At 34.6% G+C, this 27,991-nt stretch overlaps 5 protein-coding genes across 13 annotated transcripts; 2 read left to right on the top strand and 3 right to left on the bottom strand.

The window, feature by feature from the left end:
• The first annotated feature begins 111 nt into the window (after positions 1–111).
• LOC111284968 (protein phosphatase 2C 56-like) lies at positions 112–6,758 on the top strand. Its single transcript, XM_022874125.2, has 4 exons — positions 112–702; positions 2,794–3,081; positions 3,725–3,830; positions 5,912–6,758. Exons 1-4 carry the CDS (start codon positions 226–228, stop codon positions 6,220–6,222), a joined length of 1,182 nt encoding a protein of 393 aa, XP_022729860.2. The 5' UTR covers positions 112–225; the 3' UTR covers positions 6,223–6,758.
• Positions 6,359–9,455, top strand: LOC111284969 (pseudo histidine-containing phosphotransfer protein 5-like). 3 transcript variants are annotated; one of them, XM_022874127.2, is made up of 8 exons: positions 6,359–6,438; positions 6,810–6,870; positions 7,585–7,677; positions 8,118–8,248; positions 8,386–8,454; positions 8,544–8,615; positions 8,803–8,875; positions 8,976–9,455. In XM_022874127.2, the coding sequence occupies exons 3-8, from the start codon at positions 7,618–7,620 to the stop codon at positions 9,021–9,023; spliced, it is 453 nt and encodes a 150-aa protein (XP_022729862.2). In that variant the 5' UTR covers positions 6,359–6,438; positions 6,810–6,870; positions 7,585–7,617; the 3' UTR covers positions 9,024–9,455. The 3 variants fall into 3 exon arrangements, with proteins under 3 accessions (XP_022729862.2, XP_089619347.1, XP_089619349.1); XM_089763221.1 differs by having other exon boundaries at positions 8,362–8,454; XM_089763223.1 differs by lacking the exon at positions 6,359–6,438 and having other exon boundaries at positions 6,840–6,870; positions 8,132–8,248; positions 8,362–8,454.
• A 635-nt stretch (positions 9,456–10,090) lies between these two features.
• On the bottom strand, positions 10,091–16,169 carry LOC111286624 (putative ABC transporter B family member 8). Of its 2 annotated transcripts, none has more exons than XM_022876684.2 (9): positions 15,704–16,169; positions 15,519–15,573; positions 15,005–15,183; positions 14,322–14,779; positions 13,507–14,047; positions 13,190–13,369; positions 11,379–12,662; positions 10,853–11,268; positions 10,091–10,761 (listed from the first exon to the last, which is right to left on the bottom strand). In XM_022876684.2, the coding sequence occupies exons 1-9, from the start codon at positions 15,956–15,958 to the stop codon at positions 10,410–10,412; spliced, it is 3,720 nt and encodes a 1,239-aa protein (XP_022732419.1). In that variant the 5' UTR covers positions 15,959–16,169; the 3' UTR covers positions 10,091–10,409. The 2 variants fall into 2 exon arrangements, with proteins under 2 accessions (XP_022732419.1, XP_022732420.1); XM_022876685.2 differs by having other exon boundaries at positions 10,110–10,761; positions 14,406–14,779.
• Positions 16,170–20,406: 4,237 nt separating this feature from the next.
• Positions 20,407–24,221, bottom strand: LOC111285917 (initiator tRNA phosphoribosyl transferase family protein). 5 transcript variants are annotated; one of them, XR_016343274.1, is made up of 8 exons: positions 23,684–24,095; positions 23,442–23,602; positions 22,442–23,108; positions 21,690–21,790; positions 21,498–21,606; positions 21,276–21,335; positions 20,724–20,908; positions 20,407–20,648 (listed from the first exon to the last, which is right to left on the bottom strand). XR_016343274.1 is itself a non-coding variant. In XM_022875599.2 (8 exons), the coding sequence occupies exons 2-7, from the start codon at positions 23,538–23,540 to the stop codon at positions 20,732–20,734; spliced, it is 1,197 nt and encodes a 398-aa protein (XP_022731334.2). In that variant the 5' UTR covers positions 23,541–23,597; positions 23,684–24,221; the 3' UTR covers positions 20,407–20,648; positions 20,724–20,731. The 5 variants fall into 5 exon arrangements, 4 of the variants coding, with proteins under 4 accessions (XP_022731334.2, XP_022731329.2, XP_022731331.2 ...); XM_022875599.2 differs by having other exon boundaries at positions 20,724–20,892; positions 23,442–23,597; positions 23,684–24,221; XM_022875594.2 differs by having other exon boundaries at positions 20,724–20,892; positions 23,684–24,107.
• A 796-nt stretch (positions 24,222–25,017) lies between these two features.
• LOC111285677 (senescence/dehydration-associated protein At4g35985, chloroplastic-like) lies at positions 25,018–27,176 on the bottom strand. Of its 2 annotated transcripts, none has more exons than XM_022875238.2 (5): positions 26,476–27,174; positions 26,049–26,149; positions 25,777–25,943; positions 25,537–25,621; positions 25,018–25,356 (listed from the first exon to the last, which is right to left on the bottom strand). In XM_022875238.2, the coding sequence occupies exons 1-5, from the start codon at positions 27,049–27,051 to the stop codon at positions 25,182–25,184; spliced, it is 1,104 nt and encodes a 367-aa protein (XP_022730973.2). In that variant the 5' UTR covers positions 27,052–27,174; the 3' UTR covers positions 25,018–25,181. The 2 variants fall into 2 exon arrangements, with proteins under 2 accessions (XP_022730973.2, XP_022730974.2); XM_022875239.2 differs by having other exon boundaries at positions 25,218–25,356; positions 25,781–25,943; positions 26,476–27,176.
• Between the last annotated feature and the right edge of the window lie 815 nt (positions 27,177–27,991).

Below are 27,991 nucleotides of genomic sequence, written 5' to 3'. Positions count from 1 at the left end.
AGGACAGGTGGCGTTTCAAGAAAAAGAAAGTGAGGACGACTCGTAATCCATGACTTTTTTTCTTTTATTTTATTTTTCCAGTTTTTTCTAAATTCGTATAATTTCACTGGGGATCCGTGTGTCATCGACTCAATTTTATTCGCACGTGTCGCATTTCTCTTAAGGCTTCCCTCTTCTTTTTATCTCATTCTCTTTCTGTTCTCTCTTTCTTCCGTGTCACTCCACATGGAACCTCTACCAGAAGAACAAGAGGAACAACGATTCCACCGAGTCGACTCACTACCTGAACCGGGCCTGACTTCAGCTAGTTCAAGCCAATCCTCGATTCCCAGCGCGGAGGATTCTAGAAGCACGACGAGTTCGGGTGATATCTCCGGCGCTAGCGGGAGTTCCAGTGAGATTTTAACAGCGGAGGCTGTGGTTCCGAGGTTGCTCGAGCCTGCGCCTACTGGTCAGGAGTTGGATTTGACGGTAACGGCGAGAAAGAATTGTGTTGGGATGAATAATAAGGGAGTGACATGGGGGTTCACTTCGGTGATTGGGAGACGGAGAGAGATGGAAGATGCTATCGCCGTTATACCGGCGTTCATGTCACACAAGTGCGATCACGTGGGAGGTTGTACGGCTCATGGTTCTAGAACCTCCGCTGAAATCTCCCCTATCCATTTCTTCGGCGTCTATGATGGCCACGGTGGCTCACGGGTAACAAGTTTCACTTCTTTAGGATTTACTTTGCTTAATTTTATTTCCTTAAAACTGGTTTTTTTTTTTCTTTTAAAATTCAATTTGTTTTTAACTCTTTAAATGTTTTATTGTTTAAGTCTAGAAAAAAGTCAAATTATGAATTATCGGTTGTCTCCATAAAGAGAAAAAGGAGGGGAGATGGCGAGAGAGACTCCCTTCCCGTTTCCATGGAATTTTTTTTTGTATTTTCGATGGTATATCAAAATTAATATATATTGGACATAAATAAAATTTTTTGACATTGTTTGACACGTTCTCAATTTCTAGTGGTCCATTCCATACATAGGAGAATTTATAGCGCCTTTCGCATTCATCCTGGACACGTGTCATAGAAAACCAGCACAGCAGTTTTTTGTTTTTGTCTTAGCTCAATAGTTGCGGCCGCTTTGGTTTTTATGGTTAAAAAAAAAATTCTTTGCTGAGGATATCCATCCAGCCTGATTTTTGTGGTCAGCGTATTGCGAAATGCAAATCTCATGCATTACCATTTGTAAATAAGTCAAGGCCATTTTCTTAGATTGTGGGTTTAAGATGAAGTTTTGAATTACCAAGTTATCATTGGTTTAATTTAATTTTGTTTATTGGGTATGGGTCTTGCGGGGTTTCACCATTTTAGTTGAGATGGTGGTGATGTATACCGATAATGAATAGTGTGAGCCACTGGGAATCAAAGAGGTTCCTTCCTTCATTGTGGGAATGGGAAAGTCAATGGAAGTGGGACCAAATATTTCTTGGGTGCGCAACGTTTATGACATTGAGGAAGTAGCATAACCCGTGGTCGGGTCTACGCAAAGGGGTTTTAGCCTTTTGGGTGTGCGGGTTGTGGTCAGTAGTCACCGAGTTCTTCCCTCTTTTACATTTTATAATCTCCTTTTTCTTTATTTTTTTGGCTAGATTTTCTCATCTTTCTAAACAAATTGGTGCTTTTCTTGATTTGCAATGAACCCCAAACTAATTTTAGTTATAAGCCACGTTTTATATCACCATTTGGTAGGTAGTTAATGTTGACATGTGTCCATTAGCATATAGGCATCAAAAGAACACAATTCCACCAAATTATTTTAATTTGTAAGAAAATCATCACAAACTATCTTATATTTTCTTTGATCTTAAGACTTATTTTAATCAAATGACAATAATATTCTTATCTCATGTATACAACTGTCCTACTATTGTCATGTTTTCAACAGAATCCTTGGATTTCCTAAAGAACTTGCCTAAATGTTTTTATATAATACATTATAGGTGGAGTAATAATCTATACGTTGGTTTATATTTTTATTGTCTGTTCATTTGATGATAAATGCAAAAAAATGTAATATTGTATATGTAATTTTTTTCTTAAAGGGACATGTTAAATATATTTTTTTAAATGAATACACGAGAAAATATATACGTGTACTTGTCTAATTTTTGTAGCCCCAATTCCCCATCTCATATATATATATATAATGGATCTTTTAGGCACTGGTTAATACAAATTCAATTTAATTTAACCTCAAGAGTCATGATATAGAGGCACTAGATCATTGTGCCTTGAAGTTGATAATCATTAAAGCAATTGACTTTCAACGGAAGGATTACATGTGGAGAGCATATATAATTCTCTTTGTGTACATGCGTCTGCTGCACTGTTTATCTATTGGAGTTGGCTATCTTTGTTAGTTTTGAAGTTACTCTTTAAGCAGTAAATTGATCTTTCAGATTTCTCAAGCTAATTAACCGCTGTTACTTGAAATCCATGATAAAATTATGTGGATATATATTGTATTTTCCCCTTGTGTCAAAGCAAATTCATTATAATCAATGCTTGAGCTTGAAAGATATATACTCGGAGTTATTTTAGTTTAACATCAGTTTCTGCTTCACTATAATAGCATGAATATGAAGTTTTAGTTATCTTTTGCTGTATGAAGGAATTCTTTTCTTTCCTTACCGTGAAGCATACTAACAACAGTACATTTGCCTGTTTGCGTTATATGACAAATTAGACAATCCCTTATTTTGACGTCCCTGATGCCACTTATTAACTTCAGCAATAATTGGTAGGTGGCTAAATTTTGTGCTGAGAGGATGCATGGAGTGTTAGCAGAGGAATGGGACCGTGAAGTGGTTGGGAGCTCAGGGTGGCAGAGGAGATGGGAAGTGGCATTTTCCAGTAGTTTTGAGAGGGCTGACAATGAAGTCCTGACTGCAGCAGTTGCACCAGAAATGGTGGGATCAACCGCTGTTGTTGTAGTTTTATCTGGTTGCCAGATTATTACATCGAATTGTGGTGATTCGAGGACTGTGCTTTGCCGGGGAACTGAAACAATTCCGTTAACTGTTGATCAGAAGGTAACGATGAAAATTCCTTTAGCCTTTAAGTCATTCTCTATTCACTAGTTTTTTGAAATTTTTTAATTAACTGTTATAATTTTACAAGTTCATACTCTTTCAAGAAATTTTAAGAACTGTATACAAAAGAAAGTGGAGGATGAAGCCAATGAGGTAATAGCCATCTTTGGTGTTCTACTAATAACTATTCAGCTACTGTCCCTTGTTCATAGCCTGATAAGAGTCTGTAACCTTCTAAGTTGAATATTTTCATGCTTTTAGCGCATAGTTACCTTATGACTTACCTAAACTAACCAAACTAGTGTGCTACAAAAACTAACCGGTTGTTTCAACAGTCAACCAAGACTAACTATAAGACATCTTATCTCTAATCAGATAATTTTAAGGCTTTGGTTCCTTTTTTCCCCTCTTTTTTGTTAAAATTAACTTGCGCATAGATATAAAGATGTTATGTATTTTTATGGCATTAGAGGGACACAAAACATTAGTGGAGCACATTATGGAGCTAATCTAATCAAAGACATCACTTGGCAAGTGATTAACTGCATTGATATATCATAGGTTCTATAGTGGTGTATTAAGCTTTGTTTCATCAACAAGATTAAAGACATTTATGTTTCATTATTGTTTCTGCTTACTACAGCCAGATAGGCAGGACGAGCTCCTGAGAATTGAAAGAGAGGGAGGGAGAGTCATAAACTGGAATGGTGCTAGGGTCTTTGGAGTTCTTGCAATGTCCAGAGCCATAGGTTCTCCTTTGTCTCTACATCTCTATTTCATTTCAAATTTCTTGTTTAGCATTTATCAAACTTCTTCATTTGAATGTGTTCAAGGCATCTTGTAATACGTTACCTGATTAACATCATTATGCTCATTGGCATCTAGCCTGTTCTATTGTTCTGTGATTTAATCACATAGGAAAAAATGTTTTGTTCTAAATGATATTTTGGCAAAACAATGATTGAAAATAAGTTGTGGATTGCTTGATGGCATTGTGCTGGATCCCTAAAATATATCTTGTATCATTGCAATAGGATCAAACATTTTGAAATGCTTATTTGGTTGCACTATTAAAATTGTGGAAAAAATGAACTTGTATTCTTAAAAAAAATCCTAACTGTATTAAAATTATTTATATCCCAAATGGACATGATAGCATGAAAACTAAAGATTCGAATTTTAACATAGAGAATTTTTAGATTATATTTCAGTCTATGTTATCTGAGTGTATACATATTCATATAGTTATGTAGTATATAAGTGATTGTATTTTCTTCAACATGTTGAATCTTTTCTATTCTTTTTACTTTTACTTTTGAATGAGTTATGTGGATTCCTCATTTCCTACTGTAGGATTTAGCATGAGTAGATGGCAATTGAAGAAAGTTATAGTTATTCTTTTGTTAGCAGGTGAAAAATCTAGATGCTATTATTTTCTGTAATCTGATGAGAAATCACTTTATTGTCAGTGTAATTTGTAACTGACGCCTATCTACAGAGTGGCTAGCTATGCTGTTAAAACTCACAAATTGTCACCAATACCATTTCTAAAGACTAGATTGGTGTTAAAATGTAAAACTTGAAAGCATAGCTAGTCTACTGATCAAAATTTAAAACTGTCACCATTTGTAAAGACGAGTCTTCTGTTATTTTTTAATTTTTTTTGGAGAAAAGAAAATAGTGTTGTTGTTGTTGTTAGCTATTCTTAATGCTATTATATGGTTAATACGGTTTTATTGTCAGCCTTGTCCTGCTTTCACCGTAGCTGGAGGTCTTTGACTAGTTTAAGGACACATTGTCCTGCTTCACCAGTCGAAAAAGCTTTCAATATGATTATCCTTCTTTCGAGATAATAAAACTATAATTTTGAATAATCAAATATCTTTAGTGACTTGTAATGTGATTGAACTACCAATACTAATCTCTGTCCCACTCTTGGTCCAATACATTGACTTCCTCCACCTAGGCAAAGAAATTTTTTGCCTTTGATTTGTGATAAAAACCATATGTTGATAAAATATTCTCGTTACCATATGCTTATCAAAGCCTCCATTCTACATTCGCTCAGCATTTTCTAAAAAAGTTGGCTGGAATTTGGTTAGCCGAAACAGAAGGCAATGGCTCTATCTTTGAGTTTGTGAAATATAAAATTTGTGAACTCTAATTATAAACACATAGGTTTTCGACAGGAAAGTGGCAGTCTGCTTAGTTAAATATGTCCATTCATTTTTCTTCATATATAACAGATATTAAAAATGGTCACTGGTTGGCACAATATACAGATCATCACATAGTTGAAATTTTAACTGATTATGGTTTGGAGAGGGGAGGTTGTTAAAAAATAAAATCATTTGTAATTGATTTACTAAAAACAGTAATACCACCATGACACCATAATACAATTAAGGACCCATAGGAACTGGGAATTCAGATCTTGGTATTAAGTCAAGCTTGGGTTGTAGATTAGCACTAGCAACTTTCAACATTTGGTTTCAATATAGCTTCTTATAAACTATCGTGATTTTGTAAATCACATTAGTGTTGAAAGTTATCATTATGTTTGCGATTGTAGTTAGAAGCAAGAAAAAGACAGGGAATCCAATTCAATGTAGGAATATTAGTTCTTCTTACTGTGTCTATGACCATAAGTAGCGGGTAATGGGGGGCTGGGGGTGAGGTTTCTGTTTTGTATTGCTTCTGAGTGCTGATGTTTTTAAGAACCCATTGCGGCTGAAATAATACTGGAAAGACAATGGTTAAACAAAAAAAATGATAATTCAGCTTCTTTAGTCATCCTTATGATTCTTAATGTTTGCGATGTGTCTCTCAGGTGATCGCTATTTAAGGCCATGGATAATTCCAGTGCCAGAGATTACCTTCATGACCAGGACTGATGAGGATGAGTGTTTGATATTGGCCAGTGATGGGTTGTGGGATGTCATGACAAATGAAGAGGCTGGAGAGGTAGCTCGCCGCCTGTTAAGACGGCGGCGAAGGTCTTTGATGGCTGATGGGGTTTCTCCGGCTCAAGGAGTAGCTGATAATCTCACAGAAATAGCAATAAGACGAAACAGTTCGGATAATATTTCTATCATTGTTGTGGATTTAAAATCCAAGGGGAAACGCCAGCCGAGGCAGTGAAATCTTTCTTCAATTACCTCGTAATCCATTTCCTTAATTCTCCCCTGCCACTAAAGTTAACAGATGAGATTGGTAAGATTGATCTTGTAAGTTCACCTACTTACCAAACCAAACAGATACCCCATGTGACTGAATAGGAGGAGGCCACTTACAGCTATTCTTGCTGATCTTTACAAAGTTGACCGGAATATGACATCTACTCCATAATAGGAACAGGTTTGATGCTGCAATCCTTTAGATCAATCCTCACTTTTATATAGTTTGGTGAAGAGAGCGAGAAGCAGGGATTAAAAAAATAGGAGCTCCTTTATGCATATGTTGTGAAGATGAGAAAGATAGGAAAGGATGAGTATCTTTTGTTTATGCTATTTGTTTGTTGTGTTCTTTTCCAATTCCTATCCTTCTCTTCTCCCTAGCAATTAGAGGGAAATTAAACTAGGGAAAGGTTCAATCATTGTAACTGTGCCTTTATAACTCGTATTATTCTTTGTTTCACTTTGTAAATTAAAAAAAAAGAAAAGAGTAAAATATGATGATTCGATGATGATGGCTATTACATTAGTTTTGGACTGTTTTTTTGGGCCAAGGTTTGGACTGGACTCAAATAAGACAAGCTACAAACAGAACCACCAAATCAACAGAAAACAGGTACTTGTTTTTGTTTTATACCAAAAGAATGTTTTTTTATTGTAAGAAAAATTTGAGGTTAAATAGATTGTTCAATTCAAGATAAGATGTTTCGTATCTGATAATTTAAAATAAGTGATTATAAGTTATGCATTAGATATAATTTCAATAAATGACTATCAAAAAAACGATTTTAATCAATTAAATCAATTATATATTGGCGAATGATTAATGTTATTTGTTAGATACTCATATATCTATAATGTTGAAACAACAATAGATCAATATTTTCAATTCGGAATTAACAGTTAATTTATTCCAATAAATTATATCACTTCTAAAATTAAAATTATAAGATAACATCTGTTTTAGATTTTTTTAAAAATACTTTTGGTATATAACATCGGATTTAGATATTAGTCCATGACAGTGAATGGTAATTTTTGTCCCCGCCAACCTTAAAGAAAGTAATTTTGAGAATCCTGTTCATTAATTTCACAATCTACTTAATAGATACAGAGAATCTAATGTATTTTCTTAAAGTTTTCAAGAGTCATGTTCATTACTAAAAGATCAGATTTTCTCTGATGCTTTTTGTACCATAGGTTGCACATTCTTAACACAATTGCCTCTTTTGCTTCTTTTTAATGAATATTGAAACAATATTATTGCATGCTTCTATATTTGTTGGCTCTTTGTAACTTTTTCTGCTTATATATAGTCTGGTTTGGCTAGCCATTGTAGGATATCAAGTAATTTTGCCTTCAAATGGAGAGCAGACCTTTGCGTCAACAAATTGCTGCCATGAGGCAATCCTTCTTTGATGAGGTTTTCTAATTCCATCAAAATATATATTGGTTATGTTCATTTTTTCCCCCATTTTCAGGTTTAGAATTAGAGCATCTTTGTATGTCACCCATTTTATTAATTTCTGCCCCATTATTAATTTGACTACACTGCAAACAAAAAGCCTTCCTTTTTCATTTTATCTTCTTGCTATAGGGGAAATCTGAAGGTTTATTTTCTTAATTTCCATTTTAAATCCTTAATTATCTTATTCAAGCAAAAAATAAAACTAGTTATAACATTTTCATTTTATCTTGGTTTGACTTATTTAATTTGTTCTCCTAGAATATGCATCATATATGAACTTTTCAACATTTTCTTTTTGTCATGAAAATATTTTGAACTCCTCTAGGAAAAATGCTAATTCATAAAAAAAAGGATTAATTGGAACCTTTGAAAATCTTAAATCTTTGCTATTGAAGGAAATTTTGGACAGACAGTTCATTCAACTGGAGAAGCTAGAGGATCGAGAGAACCCCAACTTTGTCGAGGAGGTGCTTACCTTGTACTTCAGGGACTCCACTACGCTGCTAGCTACGGTTGAGCGAGAAATGTTAGTAGACTATTGATTTGGATAATTGTATTTCCCTCTAGGTTTTCCTTTGAATATATAATTTAATTTCACCTTATTTTTTTTATTATGATGATGAGGGTAACAATGAACAGTGATGATTATTTATCTGCATCCAGGGAAAATGTCCCTATTGACTTCCCAAAGGTAGACAGGATCCTTCATCAGCTCAAGGGCAGCAGTGCCAGGTAAATTATTAATTCCATTAGCTAGTAACTTAAATATATTACGTTTTGAATCTCCAAACAAGCTTTAATAAATCTTGCTCAAATTACAGTATCGGTGCTAACAAAGTTCGAAATGAGATCACCAAGACAAGGGAGCTTTGGCAGCAAGGAAACCGGGAAGGGTACTGATCATATTCTTGTTTACATCCATATTTTCTCCATCTAGTAAATATATTTATATTTTCATTCTTTAGTTTCAAGGATAAACCGAAGAAATGCTCAACTTTCAGTCATGCCAATTTAATATTTGTTTAGGCCCTTTTATACGTGCAATACTGACTTCCATTTGAAAATGAATGTGACGCGCAGGGCAAAGGCCACCTTCCAGGAGGCACGGAAGGAGCATGACACTCTCAAAGCAAAGCTCGAGCCGTACTTTCAGGTTTATCTCTCGAGTCTCGACCCACTTGGACCATATCTAAATCACATTTTTCTTGCTAATTCCTATGTACAAAACTCACTTTGTTTCCTATATATGGCAGCAACTGAGGCAAGCTGGCCCTGCTGAGACAGCAATGCGTCCCAGGTGAAGCCATCACGCTAAAGCTGGAGAGTGGAGTGGAGGCAGAAGCTGCTATTTGATGGCCCTAGCCCCAGCAAATCCACCTTTTAAATGGTCTGGCTCTGGCTATTAGAACAAAAATAAAAACTAGGGATATCTTTCTTTCTTCTATGTTTGTTAGTGTCCTTAATCAGTTTGTTTAGCTATATCTTTGAGTTCTTTGTTTCTGGGTTTTGAGGCAATCTACAGTTCCTCGAATGGCTTGTCTCTTTCATTTCTGTGTACCTTTCTATCATGTAATAAGGGTTTGCTTTAGTTACTGTTACTAATATATATATATATATATATATACTAATAGTAGCGTATATTATAAGGAAGCTTCATATTTTCAATGTATATCAGAAGTAGATTTCAGTTTCCATATGAATTCTGAAATATTATATCCTACAATCAGTTTCCAACTTTCCGTGTTCCAGTCTGTTCCCACTCTCTCTCTCTGTCTCCCTCTCTCCATCTCTCTTTGTTAAATTATAAATTAAATTATAATAGAAAGTTAAATTATAATCTATGCCGAAAAGTAAACAAAATAATGGAAACAAAAGGCCTAAAAGACAAAAAAGAAAAGGAAAGTTAAATTGTAATCTATGCCGAAAAGTAAGCAAAATAATGGAAACAAAAGGCCTAAAAGACAAAAAAGACGGGAAAGAAAAATGTCGGAAACTGGGCGTCTTAATCTAAGCCTGAAACCCAACTAATTAACTCCAGAGTAGGCCTATTTCTCAGACCCAAATTCGATCATGGGCCTCGATGCAATTAAACACAAATACCAGCTTGGATAAAGTAAAAGGATCTCTCAAAATTCCCAAAAGTTCCATTGATGAGGTTTTTCTTCTATTTCGCATAAAAACATTTGCTGTGCCATTTTTACATTTTCAGGTTTAAAGCACCTTGCATCTCATTAGGCATTTTATTTCTGTCCCTTGAGCAACTACATAGTTATAGCATAAATGAAATAATCTTTCCTTCAAATTTTAATTAGCTAGTGTGAGCTCTTAGACATTTTTTATTGTTTTAAAAGTTAATTAAAATGATAATAGACCCGTTCAAAAGTATATATGGTTCATAAATTTTATTTATATATCATATATGTTACAATTTGATAGTATATCACTGCTATGTCATGGTTCATGTTAAAGACCAGCTGACAATATTAATCTACATGTCTATAACCAGTTTTCCCATGTTTTGATACCTTCACAGCTCCATTAGCACAATGTTCTGCATTACGTACACAACTAGGATATTTCTTCCAAGTATAACTAATCCAAGAGTGAGTGCTAGTAGCTCTAGGGTAACACTAGAACTGACAGCTATAGTGGCATTTCCAGTCTTTAAGATCAGTTAACAAGTACAACTATGTTTGAAGGTTGGCAAGCTTGGAGAATGCTCCTTGTTGGTTCTTGAGCTGAGCATAGGTACCTCGTTCAATCACCTTCCCATCGGCAACAAATGCAATTGAGTCAACCTTTTTTATTGTGTTAAGCCGATGAGCTACTACAATTGTGGTTCTTCCCACCATGATTCGATCCAATGCTTCTTGAACAACTTGTTCGGATTGCACGTCAAGAGCGCTAGTTGCTTCATCTAGTAAAAGAATTCTTGGGTTCTTAATTATAGCTCTAGCAATGGCCATTCTTTGTTTCTGTCCTCCTGATAATTGTACCCCTCTTTCTCCACATTCTGTTTCATATCCTTCCTTCAGTGCCCTACACAACAAATTCAATGAAAAACCAGAATTATCATTACATTGCAAGGTTGCAATGCCATTAATGCAATGGCTTGAAAGTAACAACTTACGAGATAAACTCATGAGCATTTGCAGCTCTAGCTGCCTCCACAACTTCATTCTCTGATGCATCAAGCTTTCCAAACAGAATGTTGTCCCTGATGCTGCCTGAATATAACACTGGCTCTTGGTTGACAAGTGCCATTTGCCTCCTGCACCATTGAACATCTAGTTCTCTTATGTCGATACCATCTACTTTCACTGACCCCATTTTGACATCATAAAATCTTTGGATTAATCCAATCACTGTTGATTTTCCACATCCACTTTTCCCAACTAGTCCAACGCTTGTGCCTGCTTTCACCTCCAGGCTAAATTGGCGTAACACTAGTGTCTCTGGCCTGCTTGGATATGCAAAATCAACCTTCTTCAGCTCAATCTTTCCAGTCATTCTTTCTAACTTTGTTCCACTGGTGCCATCTCCTCCCTAATACAATAGTCAACAGATTAAATGAAAGAAAATTTTATGTTGTAATATAAACAAAGATAAATTAATTTGACTACATTTTTTTAGCATTAAGGAAACATTCTACTTACTTGAGACCCTGGAATTGTGGATTGCCGGTCAAGGATCTCAAACACAGAGGCCACTGCGGTTGAGCCCTTGGCTAAATCAGAGGTCATGCTTCCGGCATCAGCTATGACCTTTCCAGTGCTCACCAAGACAAAGAATGTCTTAAACACATCCCCTGCCGACATCTCTCCCTTTTCGACTAATGTACCCCCATACCAAAAATCCAAAGCCCATGACATAAAGGTTAAGCATTGAGCTGAACCCATACCAATTCCTGCAAGCCATGATTTTTTCCTTGCCTCTTTCCTTGGTTCCTCTTGAGCCTCATCAAAAAGTTGAAGAACCTTACCTATGCTCCCAAATGAAGTTACAATTCTATGATTATAGACTGCTTCCACAGCTATTTGAGTACTTTGATTTTGTGCCTTGACAAAATTAGTAGAAATACTAGAAAGCAAAACTTTTCGTGTATAGAAACATAGAATTGTGAGAGGTTGGACTGCAATCATGACTACTGCTAACTTCCAAGCGACAATTAGTCCGATAATCATCGCGATGGTAACAGCAGAAGTAGTTTGAACTAACAATGAAATTCTGTCTGCAACAAGAGTCTTAACCATTGAAGCCTGATTGCTCAAACTAGAACATAAAGCTCCACTAGAGTTTTTCTCTTCATCAAACCAAGCAGCTTCAAATGACAAAATTTTTTCTAGCATTCTCTTCCGGATTCTCCGGGTTAGCCGCTCACCCATATAAGCAAAACTGTAATGCTGAATAAGATTCAGAATGATGGAGAACAATGTAAGTGAAGAAAATATCAAAGCATAGGTCCGTATCCGAGCCTGCATTTCTTGGTGACTTGTTGCAAAAAAGGCTGAAATCATGCCACCAATGGTTAAGGCATAGACAGGTTGAACTGCACCAAAAGCTATAGCTGAGAGACTACCAATCAAACCTTGCTTCCATTCTGAGGAATTTAAAGAGAGAAGCCGAAGGAAGGAAGGAGGGGGATGAGATACTGGTTTTGGACTTTCAATATTGGACAATGGTGTAGCAAAGAAATCTGGGCTTGATTTGACTGTGCTTAGCCTGCCTGTACTGATTCTTCCAACAGAAGAAAGGCGTGTTTCAGGATTTTGTTCATGGTCATCACAGCTGAATTGTCTTTGTAGCTTTGCAAGTTGTGCGTAGTGGCCATTTCTCATGTTTATCAGATCGTCGTGCGATCCCATTTCAATAATACAACCATTGTTAACCACTGCAATGAGGTCTGCATTTCGAATAGTGGAGAGCTTGTGGGCAACAACCTGATCAAATTGGATCTCTGCTTAATTAGAAGAGACCAAGGCTTTTTTTATTCGAACTGCAATCTAAATTAAACTAGAATGAAATCCTTAATCTAAATAAATTTCTTCCTAGCACTTCCTGCAATCTAAATTAAATGTATGTCAGGACAAAAAAAATGGTGTAAACTTTAAAAAAAAAGATTTATTAGGTAACAAAGACAACTCATCTTTGCTATTGTTGTAAAACGTTGACCAATAATCAGGAAACATGCCGGACAGGGTGTTTTAAGAGAACTATGCACAGAAAGTTTATGGGAAAATGATTATATTGAAATTATCATAGTGCTTTCCTTAAGAGCACTTTAAATTGGAAACAAGTATCGAAAAATGATGAGGTAATTAACAATATATATGTAGTCCCATCTTGCCACAAAGCAGAATCCAAGGAAATTCATATATTTTTCATCAGCCACAATTAATGGAACTGACATCTTGTATTTTATAAAAGAAATTAACCAGTGAAAGCAGTCAAACTAGTTATCACTAACCAGAGTGGTTCTTCCCATGGAGGCCTGATCAAGTGCATTTTGTACCAGTGTTTCTGATTCAGAGTCAAGAGCACTTGTTGCCTCATCAAGTAGTAGAATCACAGGGTTCTTGATAATGGCTCTGGCAATCGCAATTCGCTGTTTTTGTCCACCTGATAAAAGTGCTCCGCGTTCGCCAATCTGGTACAATATTTTTCATGTTAAAAGTCAGACTTGAATATATATATTTCCTGATTTGATTCAAGAAATAACAGACATAACAAATTTCACAAATTTTTTAAGCAATGGAAGCACAAGTTTTTATTGTTAACACCCACCTTTGTTTCATACCCTTCAGGAAGCTGTCTGATGAAATTATGAGCATTAGCAGCCATGGAAGCGGCCATGACTTCATCCATTGTAGCATCTAGTTTCCCAAACATTATATTTTGCTTTATTGATGTCCCAAACAATGCATGTTCTTGACTAACAAGCCCCATTTTTCCTCTTATCCATTTCAATTGCAATGTTCTTATATCAACACCATCAATCTTGACTACTCCATCGTTTGCATCATAAAATCGTTGCACCAGTGCAATTGCGGTAGATTTGCCGCTTCCACTTGCACCAACAAGAGCCACAGTTTTGCCTGCTTCAACTTTGAGGTTGAAATCTTTGAGAACAACGGAATCAGGACGAGAAGGATATATGAATTTGACATTCTCAAATTCTACATCTCCTCGAATTGTGTCTAACACAATGCCTTTTGTGTCTTCACTATCGATTTCTGGAGTCCGGTCAATCCTAGCAAATATTCTTGTAGCAGCGACGGCAGCTTCTGTGAAGTACTTCAGATCAGCAAGTGCTACTCCAAGAGACCTACATTTAATTTACCACATTAATTTTAGTTAAGTAGCTAGAGAAACTTAATTTCCACTTAGTGGCTGGCTACATACAGATGAACAATCTGAAAATGAGTACTAGGAGAACTTTGGTTGAACTAGGGGAAAACTTCGAAAGGATCAGATAAATATTTGATTCGAGATTCCTGAGGTAGTTTCATGCATATCCCTTATCGTATAATTAGAGCTTATTAGTCCATAATTAATCAATATGAGTAATCAGAAATAAGATGGGTTAAGGTATCATTTACAGTCCGCCCAATATAAAGGAGAGGCCAGCTGCATAGACCCTTCCTCCACTTTCTCCTTTGTACATTACCAAATGACTTCCATACCAAGCAAGGAAAGCCCATATTGCAAATGAAAGCCCTGTGCTCCCCACTGCCAAACCTTTTGCTATGCCTTGCTTCAATCCCAACTTTATTGTCCTATCCAATATTGCTGAATATCTCTCCACAATTCTCCTTTCTGCTGTGAATGAATAAACCGTCTTAATGGAACTTAGAGCCTGCTCCACGATGGTGTTTGCTTTCCCATATTCCTTGGAAGCTTTCTTGGATAGATAGAGAAGGTACTTTCCATAAATTATTCCTGGAATGATGAGGAAAAGTAGTGCTGGAAAAACTACTAAAGCCAACCTCCGTGAAAGGTAAGTGGAAAATGCAAGTCCTGATATGAAGGAAGATGAATTCATCACAAATATCGGCACCTGAAAATTTAAACGTTAGGAACAGTACTTCACTATCTTGGTTTGAATTAACAATAATAGGCGGATCTGGAACTTTAGTTTTGTTCAAAAAGTTAACCATAATGTGTAAAATCATAGCAATTAATGTCCCACTATTAAATACTGAATTATATACTATGAAATAAGATTCATCGATATTCATGAGATTAACTGCAGAAGAATATATTGTACATATGAAATGGGTACCTTTTCACTAAGGACTTCTTGTATGAGAGATGTATCTTTAGATATGCTATTGATGACTTCTGAAGTAGTTGCCTCCTGTGAATCAAAAAAGCCTACTTCTTGTCTAAGAATGGCTTCCAAATACTTGTAACGAATCTTCAGCACTTGCCGTTCACTAGTTTTGCTCCAACAGTAGCCTTCTGCAAGCATTAAGATGGATCAATTTTAGTCTTTTTGTATCCTTTTTTAGATTATATTTTGACATGCAATAGGATTACTTTGATTTTATATACTAATACCAGTTAAATTTTAGTCTTTTCAAAATTAGGGCGTGTTTAGGGTTTCATAAAATGAACTCATTTTATTGTTTCATTTTTTTGGTTATGAAGTCAGTGTCTCCTTATTATGCTACTATCGCTTCCTCGGATCCCTCCTGTTTGTGAATTGACTGCAGGTTTAACTAGTACCAGACTCTCCCCTTGTCCTCATAAAGCTAAACAAAACGTGAAAACTGATATTGTTTCCTGAAAATTACCCATGAAAGCCACCACCATGACTACTAGTCCCAAGTATGTAAAGTATGAGCTGCACTGTTAACAAAGTAAAAAAAACAAAATGAAATATATGAGAGACAGAAAGAGCAGGACAAAAGATTAATAGAATGAAATTGTTGACTACCTGTTCTAAGTTACAACTAATAACATCTAATTAAGTGCTAACCTTTTCGACATCTTCCATGAAATTGTTATTATTTTGTGGGGTATTACCATAACCCATGCTGTTCATTAAGCGGCCAGCAAAGACTATTAACCAATATGTTGACATTCCATCTCCGATAGCTCCAATAGTACCCAACACCATTAGCACAACATCAACCCAATCAGCATATCTGAAAATTATGCCCATATTTTGCTTTCTTCCCTTCTCCCTGGAGAACCCATTTTCCTCTAACTCATTCTTCTCTGGAGAACCCATTTTCCCCTTCTGATCAGAACCTCAGTTTTCAAAGAAGTTTTTAGATGTCCTAAGCAAATTAACCAGTCAAGAAAGGCGATATGATAATGAAAGAAAGAAAAGCAAAAAAAAGCAGTGAGCATATATCTAACATAAAAGGACTTGATTTGCTCTACCAAACTTATGGAGCATTTGAATATGTATTTATATATGCAAGTAAAAAATGATGTCTGCTGATTTTCCATGAAGTAGCCAACTTTACATATGTTTCCAAAGCCTTTTGTTGTGGGGTTGTTAAAGATAGTCTTTTTATGGTGTTGGTGGTTGTTACTTTCATTACCATGCGAGCAAGGATAAACCATTTTCTATGTAAATTCAAGAAAAGATGACTATGCATCCCTTAATGTGGGGCCATTTTTTTTTTCTTGTTCCCTTTCTTTTCCTATATATTTTCATTTTACGGTTTAGTTTAATCCTGTTGTGAAGTGAGATTACTTTAAACACATGTCTTTAGTATTGTCGGTTTATATTTTATATATTACAAATTGAATTTTAATAATTATACAATTATTAAAGATTTGATTAAGTAGACTTCCAGCTTCTAGTTCCAACTCCAATTTCAATTTGGCTTGCTGCATATAATATTATAGTAACAACTAGAGTATAAAAGACATGCACCAATCCATTACTGATCATTAGTAAATATATATACCTGAATTTTTGTAGATATTACCTTAGTTTGGTATAACCATGAATCTAACAATGTGGGAGTCCCAATTGTTTTCAAATTTTACTACATCAAGATCATCATTTTAAAAGGTAGAGATCAACATAACTTAGATTGCATAATTTCTAAATCTTAAAGTTAAAAAGGGTTAAAAGAATTGAAAAGAAGAAAAGCTCCTGGAATGACCAGCTGGAAAATAAAAAGTTTCCTCTTTAAAAAATTGGCGGGTTCCCTTTTTTTCTAAAGCAAAGCAGGGTTTTCTTTCTTTCTTTGTTTTTTTATTAAATATAAAGCACATACTCCTTTAGCCAAATTGCAGTCAGTTGGTTGCACCGATCCTATGCTGGCATTAGCATCATATATTCTTGGATGTATTGCTGGACTTATTTTAATCATATTCTCTTATCTCTCTCTCACACACACAATGAAATAACATATATATACATAAGAATTAAATTAAAATCATATTTCTTGCAAGCTAGCTAGTTACTGTGCTACAGTTTAAATTGGCAAAAGCACTTTTTCTAAGCTCTCCAACCTACAATTAATGCTAAACATCACTGCAACTGCCTCTTATAGCATGTCCTATAATAGTAATGCATGATTGATTAACCCAACTAAGAGCATATCAATGATTAATAATAGAAGTACGAGAAAAGATAGAATCTTCTTTCCAGGAGATAAGAGATCTTCCTTCCATTTATAACATGATATAAGCAAATTCATCTATATATATATATATATATATCAATTTTGTTTTCTAAATTAATTTTTTTGGACCTGCCTTTTTTTTTTTTTTTACTTTTGGAATATTGATGAAGTCAAGCAAATAAGACGTTTTTCTTTGTTTGAATCCAAAATTATTGTGCATTTCTCTAAATATTTCCGAAACATAAATCCTGTACAATCATAACTTCCAATGATGATGTATTGTAACATATTTAGCTGAAAGGGCGAGAATATTCCTTTGTATCCTCCAACTTTCTTTTTGATTACGTGAAGATTTCCTAGAATAATAAAGGACAACAAAATCTGTTTCAAATCCCATTACTTTATCGCCAGCAATGTGGTTAAAGCATTTGGCTTATGTTGCAATTCGGAGTTCAAATTAGAAGCCATTGCATATACCACTAAACAGTCCAACTTCTTGCACTTGGCCCTTCACCATTTTAAATACATTTTCCATCTTTCCTCTTCGAAATTTTCGTATCAGAATAAGATTTTTTTGTTTAATTAACAAAAGATTTTTTGCTCCCAAGAACCCCCCCCCTCCCAGCATTTCCATCCAATCCAATAAGATCTTATAGGATGCTATTTAGATTGTATGAATTGATATTCTTAGACTATATATATATATTTATATATTTAGTTAAGGGAATATTTAGACGGTACATTAATTAATTAGGGTAGTGCGTAGAAGAATTTTTGAAGGCCGGTGCTCTCGGCGTGAACTTGGTGAGGTTTTATATAAGCCTAGTCCCTCTTCTCGTACTAATTTTCAATGATAGTGTGACACCCAATTTTATGTTAGGATTATCTGAAATTTTATTATGATATATAAATAAAGGTTTAAACTCAAATTTATGAAAAAAATTTTATATAATAAAATCGTAAAATTTTTAAATTAAAATAAATAATACTTCATAAATTAAATGTGAGTCTCTACAAATAACATATATAGATTAACAAAATTAGTCATTAAATTAAATTAACCAATCACCAATGTTGATTTATATGTTAGTTTAACAATCATACTACATGAAAATTGCAAGGGTGTTAATTTCAATTAGTGGACTTAATACATAACTATATTTGTGAGACAAAGTGGGTTTATTTTTATTTTATATATATATATATATATATATATATTTATATATCAATTGAGGCCAAACTCAAAAGCTTTATCTTTTTTAAACAGATCAAACAACAATCAACCCAAACCTAAAAATAACATAAAATAATAAAATCCCAACATTGTTTTTATTTTTTCCTAGTATTTTACAGGCCAGGGGGGCCAATTTTGGAGGGAGATTATTAATGTTATTCTAACGATGAGCAATAAAACATATTAAACATATGTGCCATTCAGGATCATGAGGTAGCTAGAATTTGTGGTATATCTGCCTAACTTAGTATGAATGGAATTTAATACCAAAGATTTAGATGATTCATGGAGATCAGGCAACCAGTTGCTGAAAAAAAGTCACTTTAAGCATTACAATTATTATATATGTTAGGAACTGGGTGAAAAACAATTTTGGCGTGTGTAATTAGTATGTGACTATTAATTTAATCAAGTTGGCTAATTCGTTACTAAACCACTGTATTTAATTTTATATAACTAGTACTAGTAAATAAAGTGGGTGTTTCTCCAATGACAGGTGAAGTAGGTGGCCGGAATTAAGTTTTAATTTCAAGATTAGTCATGTGTTTTGAACTTCCTCTAACAATTGGATTTACCAATTTTGATTTCGCAAATGCTAAGGGGGTGCCTTTTAATGTTACTATGGCAAACTTTGCAAGCTTAGCTACTTTATGAAACTTTTTAGAATTTATCATCCGACCTAAAATGTGATTTTTTTGTATGCACCGTCTTGTTGTATCTTATATGAATTAATTTTGATAATTTTATCCTACGAAAAAAATTAATGATCATTAATTAATAAAATTAAAACCAAGCAAAGTAATATGTATATTTTTATTAATTTATTATTAGTGATCGTTTGGGATTTTAAATGATTCTACATCTTTATTGATCAAATGGTGTGGCACCATATTCCAAAAAAAAAAGTTAATAGTTGCACCAAAAATATCGAAATCAATGTTCCATATATATATATATATATATATATATATATATCATAAAAAGAAAATATCCCTGAATTGACAAAATGAGAATCAAAAAGGAAAAAATGATTAAATAGATGATAAGACAGGGTATAGTTGATTAAACTAAGAAAATGGGACCTATCTTCACTTTAATTTAATGCCAACCACTAATTTAATCACTAACACAATTTGACGCCAGTGTTGTTAATGAATTACTAATGGCATAATTGGTGGATCCAAAGAGAAAAAGGTTGAAAGTGGAGCTGATGCATGATCTTGCTGGTTCTTTGCCTGTGATCAGCCAGCTTGTGACTTGACCTCGTTTTTTGTCCATGGCAAAGCGATTAGGCTTAAGCATTGCTTCAGTGGAAAATGGGGTCCTCTCCTTTTAGACAGTGACAAAAGTTAAATCACTAGTGTTTAGATCATTGCAAAACAAGACAGGAGTTAAAGAAACTGTCTCTATCATTTCTCGATCCCCTTAAAAAAAAAAACCAAAAATCAAAAGCTTATAATCTCCATTACATCAAGAAAAATGTGAAGTACTGCCTCCCCTTTGGTCTTGGTCTTTCATCTTTAATATTTTTTTTTAAGTCTGTCGCATTGTGGCACCATTAATGTAACTGATTTGTTTAAATATTGAATTACGGCAACTACTAAGATTAAAATTACTTTATATATGCATGCTCATTTTCTTTCCATTGTGCTTTCCAATTATGGCCATGCAACAAGTTGATCACGTGCATTTAGAGACTATTTCATTTGTTTAATTGTTTGATGAGGGATTTATAACACAGATTACTCAGATTGGAACTCTGAAAACGAACAACGTGCCAGAGACAGCTCCAAAACAAATAACATCGAAAAGGAGAAGAGATTATTCAATAAAAACATCTTATAGCTAGGAAAAAAATTGAAACAAAAAAAAGGTAGATTTGATACCATAGTCGATAGTCTATTACAAAAATGGTTGAAAAATGTTATAATCTTCTCGTCTGTCTTCTTAATTTTATGGTACATTATAATATTCCCTTTCTGACTTTACTGAAATATTCATTTAATTTCTTTTGGTACATAAAACCACATAAATATTCGAGTAAAATATCAGTGCAAAATTTTCAGCTTTCACCAAAGATCTTCTGGCTCTCCTGAAAACTACATTTGAAGAATAATTCTGCCAGTCAGCATCATTTCACTGTAAAATATATAATGAGAGAACTGATCAAATACCTGCAAACTTAGGTGACTTTTCCACTATTAAGAAAACTGAAAACTTGTTTGAGGTTTCCTCTTGATGGCCGGGCCTTTATTGCAAATTTACAAATATATACAAGTCGTCGCCGCATCTCACATTTCGTGATACATGTCTCACTGAAGGATTTGCCACCATCAAAGGACCCTAAAGAGGGTGAAAACTTGAGAAATTACCCAAAAACTTATAAGTCAGAAAGCAAAAGAAGGATGCTAACAACAATCTATCATGCATGGGAATATTAAGTTTTGGTTTCAGGTACAATGTCAATATTTCAGTTTTGGTTCCAGTTTCTTCTCTAGATGCACCAACTCTACCCTGATTAAATTCCTTAGGGGTGGGTAACGAAGTTTAGTCCACAAGGCAACCATCAAGAAAACAAACTCGTCTAGTATCTTAAGAGGGAAAGAGATTTCATCAGTCATCCATTTTCGCAGGCAGCAAACATAATTAAGCAAAAGGTTGAATTGAACCTAATAGATTAATTGGATACAAGTATTATTGCATAGGTTAGTCTTAAGATAGCATACCTTCATCATCAAACAATGATATCAAGATTGCCAGACAAACGCATACACTGATGTCTTCCCCTGATAACAAATGCATAACAACATGTTAGAGCATACTTCAATGCTATACAAACAAACCAATCCATTTTATTTCCCATGAAATTACAAAGATAAAAAGCTTGACCAAAGATGGTTGAGAAGATAAAAGATAGTTTAATTAGGAAAATGGCATGTGAGATTTACCATCATGGCAACATATAAGAAGTGTTCTCCCTTTTGTAAGATTTAATTTTGCGAAGCTAACCGCAGAAGAAAGGTTATTAAACAAGGAAAACCGATCCAACTTTGAATTCTGGTCAGCAAAGCAAAAGTAAGCAGGAAAAGTACAAAAATGATTATTAACAAACCCAGGTTTCAGTTTACTTGCATACAGACCACAATAGGAAGATGCAAATTCGCTTCAGCCTCTTTAAGACAGACAAAGTTTGACCATTGATCACAATTCAATATGCAATCAACGTTAGATGCATTTTCAGCTGCACCACATAAGTAAAACAAAATATAAGGCACATGAAAATCACACAAAGCTCTAACTGCTTTATTGTCACTGATATATAGGATAGAAAGAGAAACAAACAAGTAACAAAGATATGATTCTAGTCTGGCCAATACATACACCGCAACCACCATTACCTCAACTTTGGCATGTCATCATCACTATCATTACAGACAACCAATTTCTCTACTTTTCAAAGAATTCAACATACTTATCTGTATCACATTGGATTCAGTCCTAAAGGTTCAATTATGTGGAATTTTATTGCAGACACCAAGTTCCCAGATAACATCCATTAACATACTTACAACCTCTAAGGAAAATTTGTCAACTAAGCTCCCCCATCAGCTAGTTCACCAATGAAATCAACAGAAATATGAACATAATCTCATATTTGGGAAAAGACTAAAACAAGTGCTTGAAATAAATTTATCAGATAGACAGACTGAAATACATCACCTACTCTGTTTGATTTTAGTGTGTATGTGGGTAACTTGGAGTGTTTCTTCTTACAAATTTTACCAAAGGAGCAATCTTACGGAAGCATCCACAAAAAAAAAAAAAAAAATGTAACTAAATGAAAGTAGCAATAATAGAATGACCAATGAGAGGAATTGCTAATGCATCATACCAACTTGAGATGAGCCCAGAGCAAGATTAGTAGATCCTAGCCAAAATATTCCACATCCTTCATCAGAAGAGATAATCTTAAGGTTTGAAAGATCTGAACACAATAGGGGGCCTAAACAAGGAAGATGAGGTGAATTCCCAGATATTGAGGGCTTGGCAGTGATCTGAGGGGCATTCTGCCCCCTTTGAGCACGATACACTCTGTCCTTCTCAACTATATCAGCAACCTTCTGGTTACACAAATCAGGTCCTGAGCTAATAAGATCATAGGCATGATTCCAAAAGAGATTAGGAGACAAGCCCCTAGCCCAGCTTTCTTCATCATCTCCAGCTCCTGGTATATAATTCCAGCTAAACTCTGAGGTAGTCCTATGTTGAGTTACTCCACTCGAGGAAGAGGCAGAAACAAGAATTATTGGTGTGAAATCCCAAGAATCATAATCCGGCACTTCGTTTATCCAGATGACAGTTTTCTGAGAAATCCATAGAGGACGCAAGGGCTTTTTTAAGCACGATGCAAGAGTCGCAATATCAGCTCCACTTGCATCCAGGTCTTTGGTCCATCCTTCTAACCGGTCCTCAATAGCTGACTTCTCTGTTTCGGAAACCCAAAGGGGAAGGTGCAAGGAACAATCCCAATCAACAGAATTGTGCCCTGCATCTGACTCCTGCAGAGAAGCAAGTCAGAAAACAGGAACAAGAAAGTACTTCTACCAGAATGCAGTCAATTTCAACCAATGAGGTAGCTTCCTCTGTAACATATACCCAAAACAAAAAAGCATAAATGCAGTCTCAGCCCTAACACTTAGTCAAGTGCTTGTCATATCATGAATGATGCTCTTTAGGGGGGAGGGGGGGGGGAGAGAAAAAATTGCTCGCAATTGATTTGGGTAATTATGAAAACTCAAACACTTGATTTTACATGAAACCCAAGGATAGAAAATGATGAAAGGTTGGACAAAATTAAGAAACTTTAAACAGAGAACATTGCCGGTACTCACCCGCTCCACCAATGAGGCGTCGTCATTACACAACTTGTTCAAATAATTACAAATGGAGCGGTTCAAAACACACGTCCAAATGGGTATAGTTTTCGACATACTATCAGGAAACCGCTTCCCCCTCCGTGTCGAATCAATTATAATACACCCTCCCTTCTGTCCTACCATTAAAAAACAAAAAACCCAAAAAAAAAAATCATTTCAAATTACATTTAAAAAGAGGAAAAAAATGAGAATTTTACCAGCGAGAAGGGCGATGTGGAAGTTGAGACGCGAGGTATTGAAAGACCAATTATTGTTATGACCGTCGGTGGATTTGAAGTAACAAGTGGACTGAAATTTGGAAGAATACCAGAGACCGCAACGGAGGTTGGCGACGAGAGGAAGTTGAGGCCACAGCTGGGAGATTTCGCCGACAAAGATTGAGTCCTCGTAAATGGATCTAAGTGCGTTGTAGAGAGTGTTGTCTTTGCGTTTTATTGTTCTTGCTGCTCTGTATATGCTTAGCTTTGTTTCGTTTTCCATTGTAGGGCTTTGTGTGCTTTGGTTTCTTTCTTTTGGGGTTTTTTTTTTTTTTGGGCAATTAGGGTTTGGGGTTTTCAGAGAGAACACAATTTCGTTGTTACATGTACTTTGGACCGATCTTCTGATGAAATGGTAGGTGATGGTAACCCATAACGGAAAACTGATATGATGAAACGACTGCCGTTTGGCTTTGGATCGTTAGAGTAGTGCGGTGGGCAGCCAAAACGCAACAGTTTTGAACCTCTTTGGGCCGATTAAGGGCAGTTGCCAAAACTGATGATAAATTTGTTATTTTTTTAGGCTTAAGTATATAAAAAAATTTTTTTAACTAAAATTGAATAATCAATCAAATTTTTAATAAAAAAATTATTCAAATCTTTATTATTTTATTATAAATCAATTGAGCTATCAAATATTTATTTTTACTTTATAAAACTCTTGTTGGACAAAATTTTGTTAATTCTCATCATTAATTTTCATCCAATCAAAGATTCAACTTAATGAAAATAATTATTTCAGCGTTTAATTATAATAAAATAATAAATACTTTAGATGATTATTTAATTTTAATTCAAAATTTTCATATTTAAGTCATTTTTCTACTTATGAAAGTAGTATTTAATTTAATAGTAATTAATATAATAACAAAAAATTGCCACATGATTAAATTAGAGTGATAGAGGATTTAGATGGAAATCTTGTGTTTTACTAATAGTATTTTCATTTATATCAATAAATAATTTAAACAAAAGTAAACAAATTACAAATTTTATATGATTGATTCACTTTTACTCTTAGGATTTACAGGCTACTGTTGTGGTTCAAGAGTAAATATGAAAAACAATGGAGAAGATTTGGTCAAATTGTTTATGATATTTGCATCATTAGAATTAAATTTGATTTTTTTTTCAAACAAGTGAAATTAACTAAATTGGTTATACCACCATTTCAATGGCAATGGAAATAACGCACACCTCACACCTGCTATTCTCTGCAGATAATAACTCTTTTCTCTTGCCTGGTATATGTAACTATCAAAAAAGTGCTTCAGTTTTTGAGAAAAGAAAAAAAAGATTTATTGGAAAATACACACAGATTCATGACATGCTTTAGAACACTTAAAGGATTTGGTTCAGTTTCAATACAAAATAGATTATAGCCTTCTAAATATTTTTTTTCGTTTGCAGATCATAAAATCTCTCGAATAGAGGAGTCTTAATTATAAGATTTCCTGCTTTTGTACTTGGCTGCATTGTTCAATAGTCCAGCACTGGCTTTGGATGAAGGAGTGATTGCCTTCCTTATCTTGAAGATATTCCAAGCAGCACTAGCACAATGCCCTGCAGTTGCTAGCACATCTTCAGTGGCCTCCCCTGCTCTTTCACCGAACCTAGTACTCAAAACCATAAACAGGAATCAAGATTGAGAAATATATATATATATATATATATGTATATAAAGATACAAAGATATTATCCAATAAATGGGAAAAGAAAATTCTGTATTTCAATTTTGGAGAGAATGTAAATGTCAAGTGCTGCATGTTCAATGGCTTCTTGGGTCATATTACCTATCAGTCATCATTCTGGTTGCTGCAGTGGATGTTGCAGAAAAAGCTTGCTTTTCAGCAACTTCAGCTGCATCCAGAACCTTGTCTGCAATACACGAAATGGACAATGCAGTCACCAGATATACACTTTTCCACTAAGTGAGATGATCAGAAGTCATACTATTTTGTAACAATGCTATATACTATATTCTCAATTTTAGAGAAATGAACCACTGCAATATTTGGCTTTTTATTACTCACTGACAGCGTCAAGGGAAGCTACAAGAACTTCTCCTGGAACCATGGATAGGAAAGCTTTCCCAGGTTTGGAGTTAACCAAGGGCGCCATCACTGTTCCGCTAGCCACACCAACCACGTCAAGCATTGATTTGCTTAGCTTTTCAGTCATTTTCGACAGCTTTCTCACACTGCACACAATAGACAGTACCTCAGAGGCATCAACTTTTGACTTCATAAAAATTTATGTCATGCTCAAATAATAACTGAAAAGAAATTTTCTTGTCTTGGGATACCGTTTTAGGCTTTTGTTAGCTCCACTACTCTTCCTTGGGGCCCCGCTGCTTTTGTAGCCATTACTTGCTGGCGTTAAAATGATTTCTCCTCCTTTCTGCACCTGCTTTTTCCCTTCTTTTCTTTAGATTGACTAACCAAGGCAATTCAAAGCGTGGCAAATCTTTTTCCTTTTGAGCATATAAAAACTTATATACCAGGCTTTTTTACCTTTTGCAATGAATGTTTTCTTATGGTTAGCTTGGCGTAAAAATGCAAGTTTATTGAATAATTGTTGGTGTATTACTCATGCCTAAACTTAGTACTTTCTTTTCCATTTTCAGATAACTTTCATTAGATGATTAAATGCTCCGACTGTAGCTATCTTGAACGAGGATGACATGACATGACATGTGTGGGCTAGATTAATGTTGACGTTCAAAAGCAAACCTGGCTAGTATAAGCATTGCTGCATTTGAAGATTCCTTTAACAATCTGGCCGGTCCCTCCAGCAATGGCCTTTGCCAAAACATTGTTGTAATCTTCAATCCTGGGGGCATACTCCTTCCAATTAACATGTTTATCCCCAGTTGAAGCTGCACCAGACAAGCATGAGTGCTCCTTTAAAAACGAATCCAACGAGCCCAAGTTGCTACCATACTGCCCCGAAAAGGTCACTCCATAACTCAGAGGATTCCCATCTTTCATCGGCAAGGAAAATAGGTAGTGAAATGAATCAAGCTTAACAACTGGCTCATCTTTTGTCAAAGGCCATTGAAGTTCCTCACCAACCTTAACAATGGTAGCAAGAGGAACATCAGCATCCAATATCCGGACAAGTGTGAACTCACCCCTGGCAAGTTCCAAGGCTTCTCCTTCATCCATCAGATGAACTGTGCATCCTGGAATCTGCAAAAGAACCTCCAGTTTGAGATTCCTGTTTTCCGGGTATGCAAGAACAGGTTCAGTTGAGGAAGGCTGCATGGGAGCCGAAGTTTTGGAACTCTTAGGCCTGAAACAACCCATTTTTCTGTTATTCTTGCAGCTAAGTTTGCTATCTTTTTGTTCAAGGGAACAAGTTCGGATATAAAGTAAAGGGAAAAGAACAAAGAAAGATGAAAAGGGAAATTGGGCAACAGAGGAAACTTTGCTATGATGGATTCCTTTTTGGTAACTTTATTCTAATTCCTAATGGATAGATAGGCTCGCTTCGACTGTTGCTTTCGGTGGATGCCAAATCAGAGCTGGACATATGATTTTTCAACTAGTTAATAATTTTAGGAAAAGGAGATTTGAAATTCGAAAATTTTTGTTTACCAATTAAACTATTCTTTGCTAATGCGTGAAAGGCAATTTATACTTTGCATTTTTTGAACCACGTGGGAACTCTATCATTGGCTACATAATTATATATATTTAAGTTTTTTTTTTCGTATTTGATATTATCAATATTTAACTTACAGTTATTGAAATTAATCATTGGATAACTTTTTTATTTTTAATTTCTAATAATCATTCGTAAGCTAAAAGTTAATGCACGAAAATCCTATTTTCGTAGGTTTTTAATTAGGTAAATTGCATGTTTAGTCATTAAAATTTTTGTGATTTTTTTAAATTTTGATCATTCAATTATAAAAAATTACGATTTGATATTATAATTTTAATATTATGTATTAAAATATTAATATTTTACTTATATTTTGTTTATAAAGTTTCATATTTTTTTGAGTATTATATAAAGATATTTTAATATTAATAATAAAAATAACAAAATAATTTATTATTCTAAATTTTATAAAGGTTAATGATCAAATTATAATTTTTTAAAAGTTAAGGAATCAGAATAATTTTTTTTTTTAAAGTAAGTGAGCTAAACATAATCTGGCCAAAATGATCTCAACATATAATTTATCTTTTTTTAATATATAAATTTTGTCTTTTAAAAAATTATAATATTAACTATATG

The sequence above is a fragment of the Durio zibethinus genome, chromosome 6 (assembly GCF_047325235.1).
Source record: "Durio zibethinus cultivar Kanyao isolate XHJ-2024 chromosome 6, ASM4732523v1, whole genome shotgun sequence".
Lineage (NCBI taxonomy): Eukaryota > Viridiplantae > Streptophyta > Magnoliopsida > Malvales > Malvaceae > Durio > Durio zibethinus.
The sequence above is the reverse complement of the archived record's forward strand: the minus strand, read 5'-3'. Positions and strand labels throughout refer to the sequence as shown.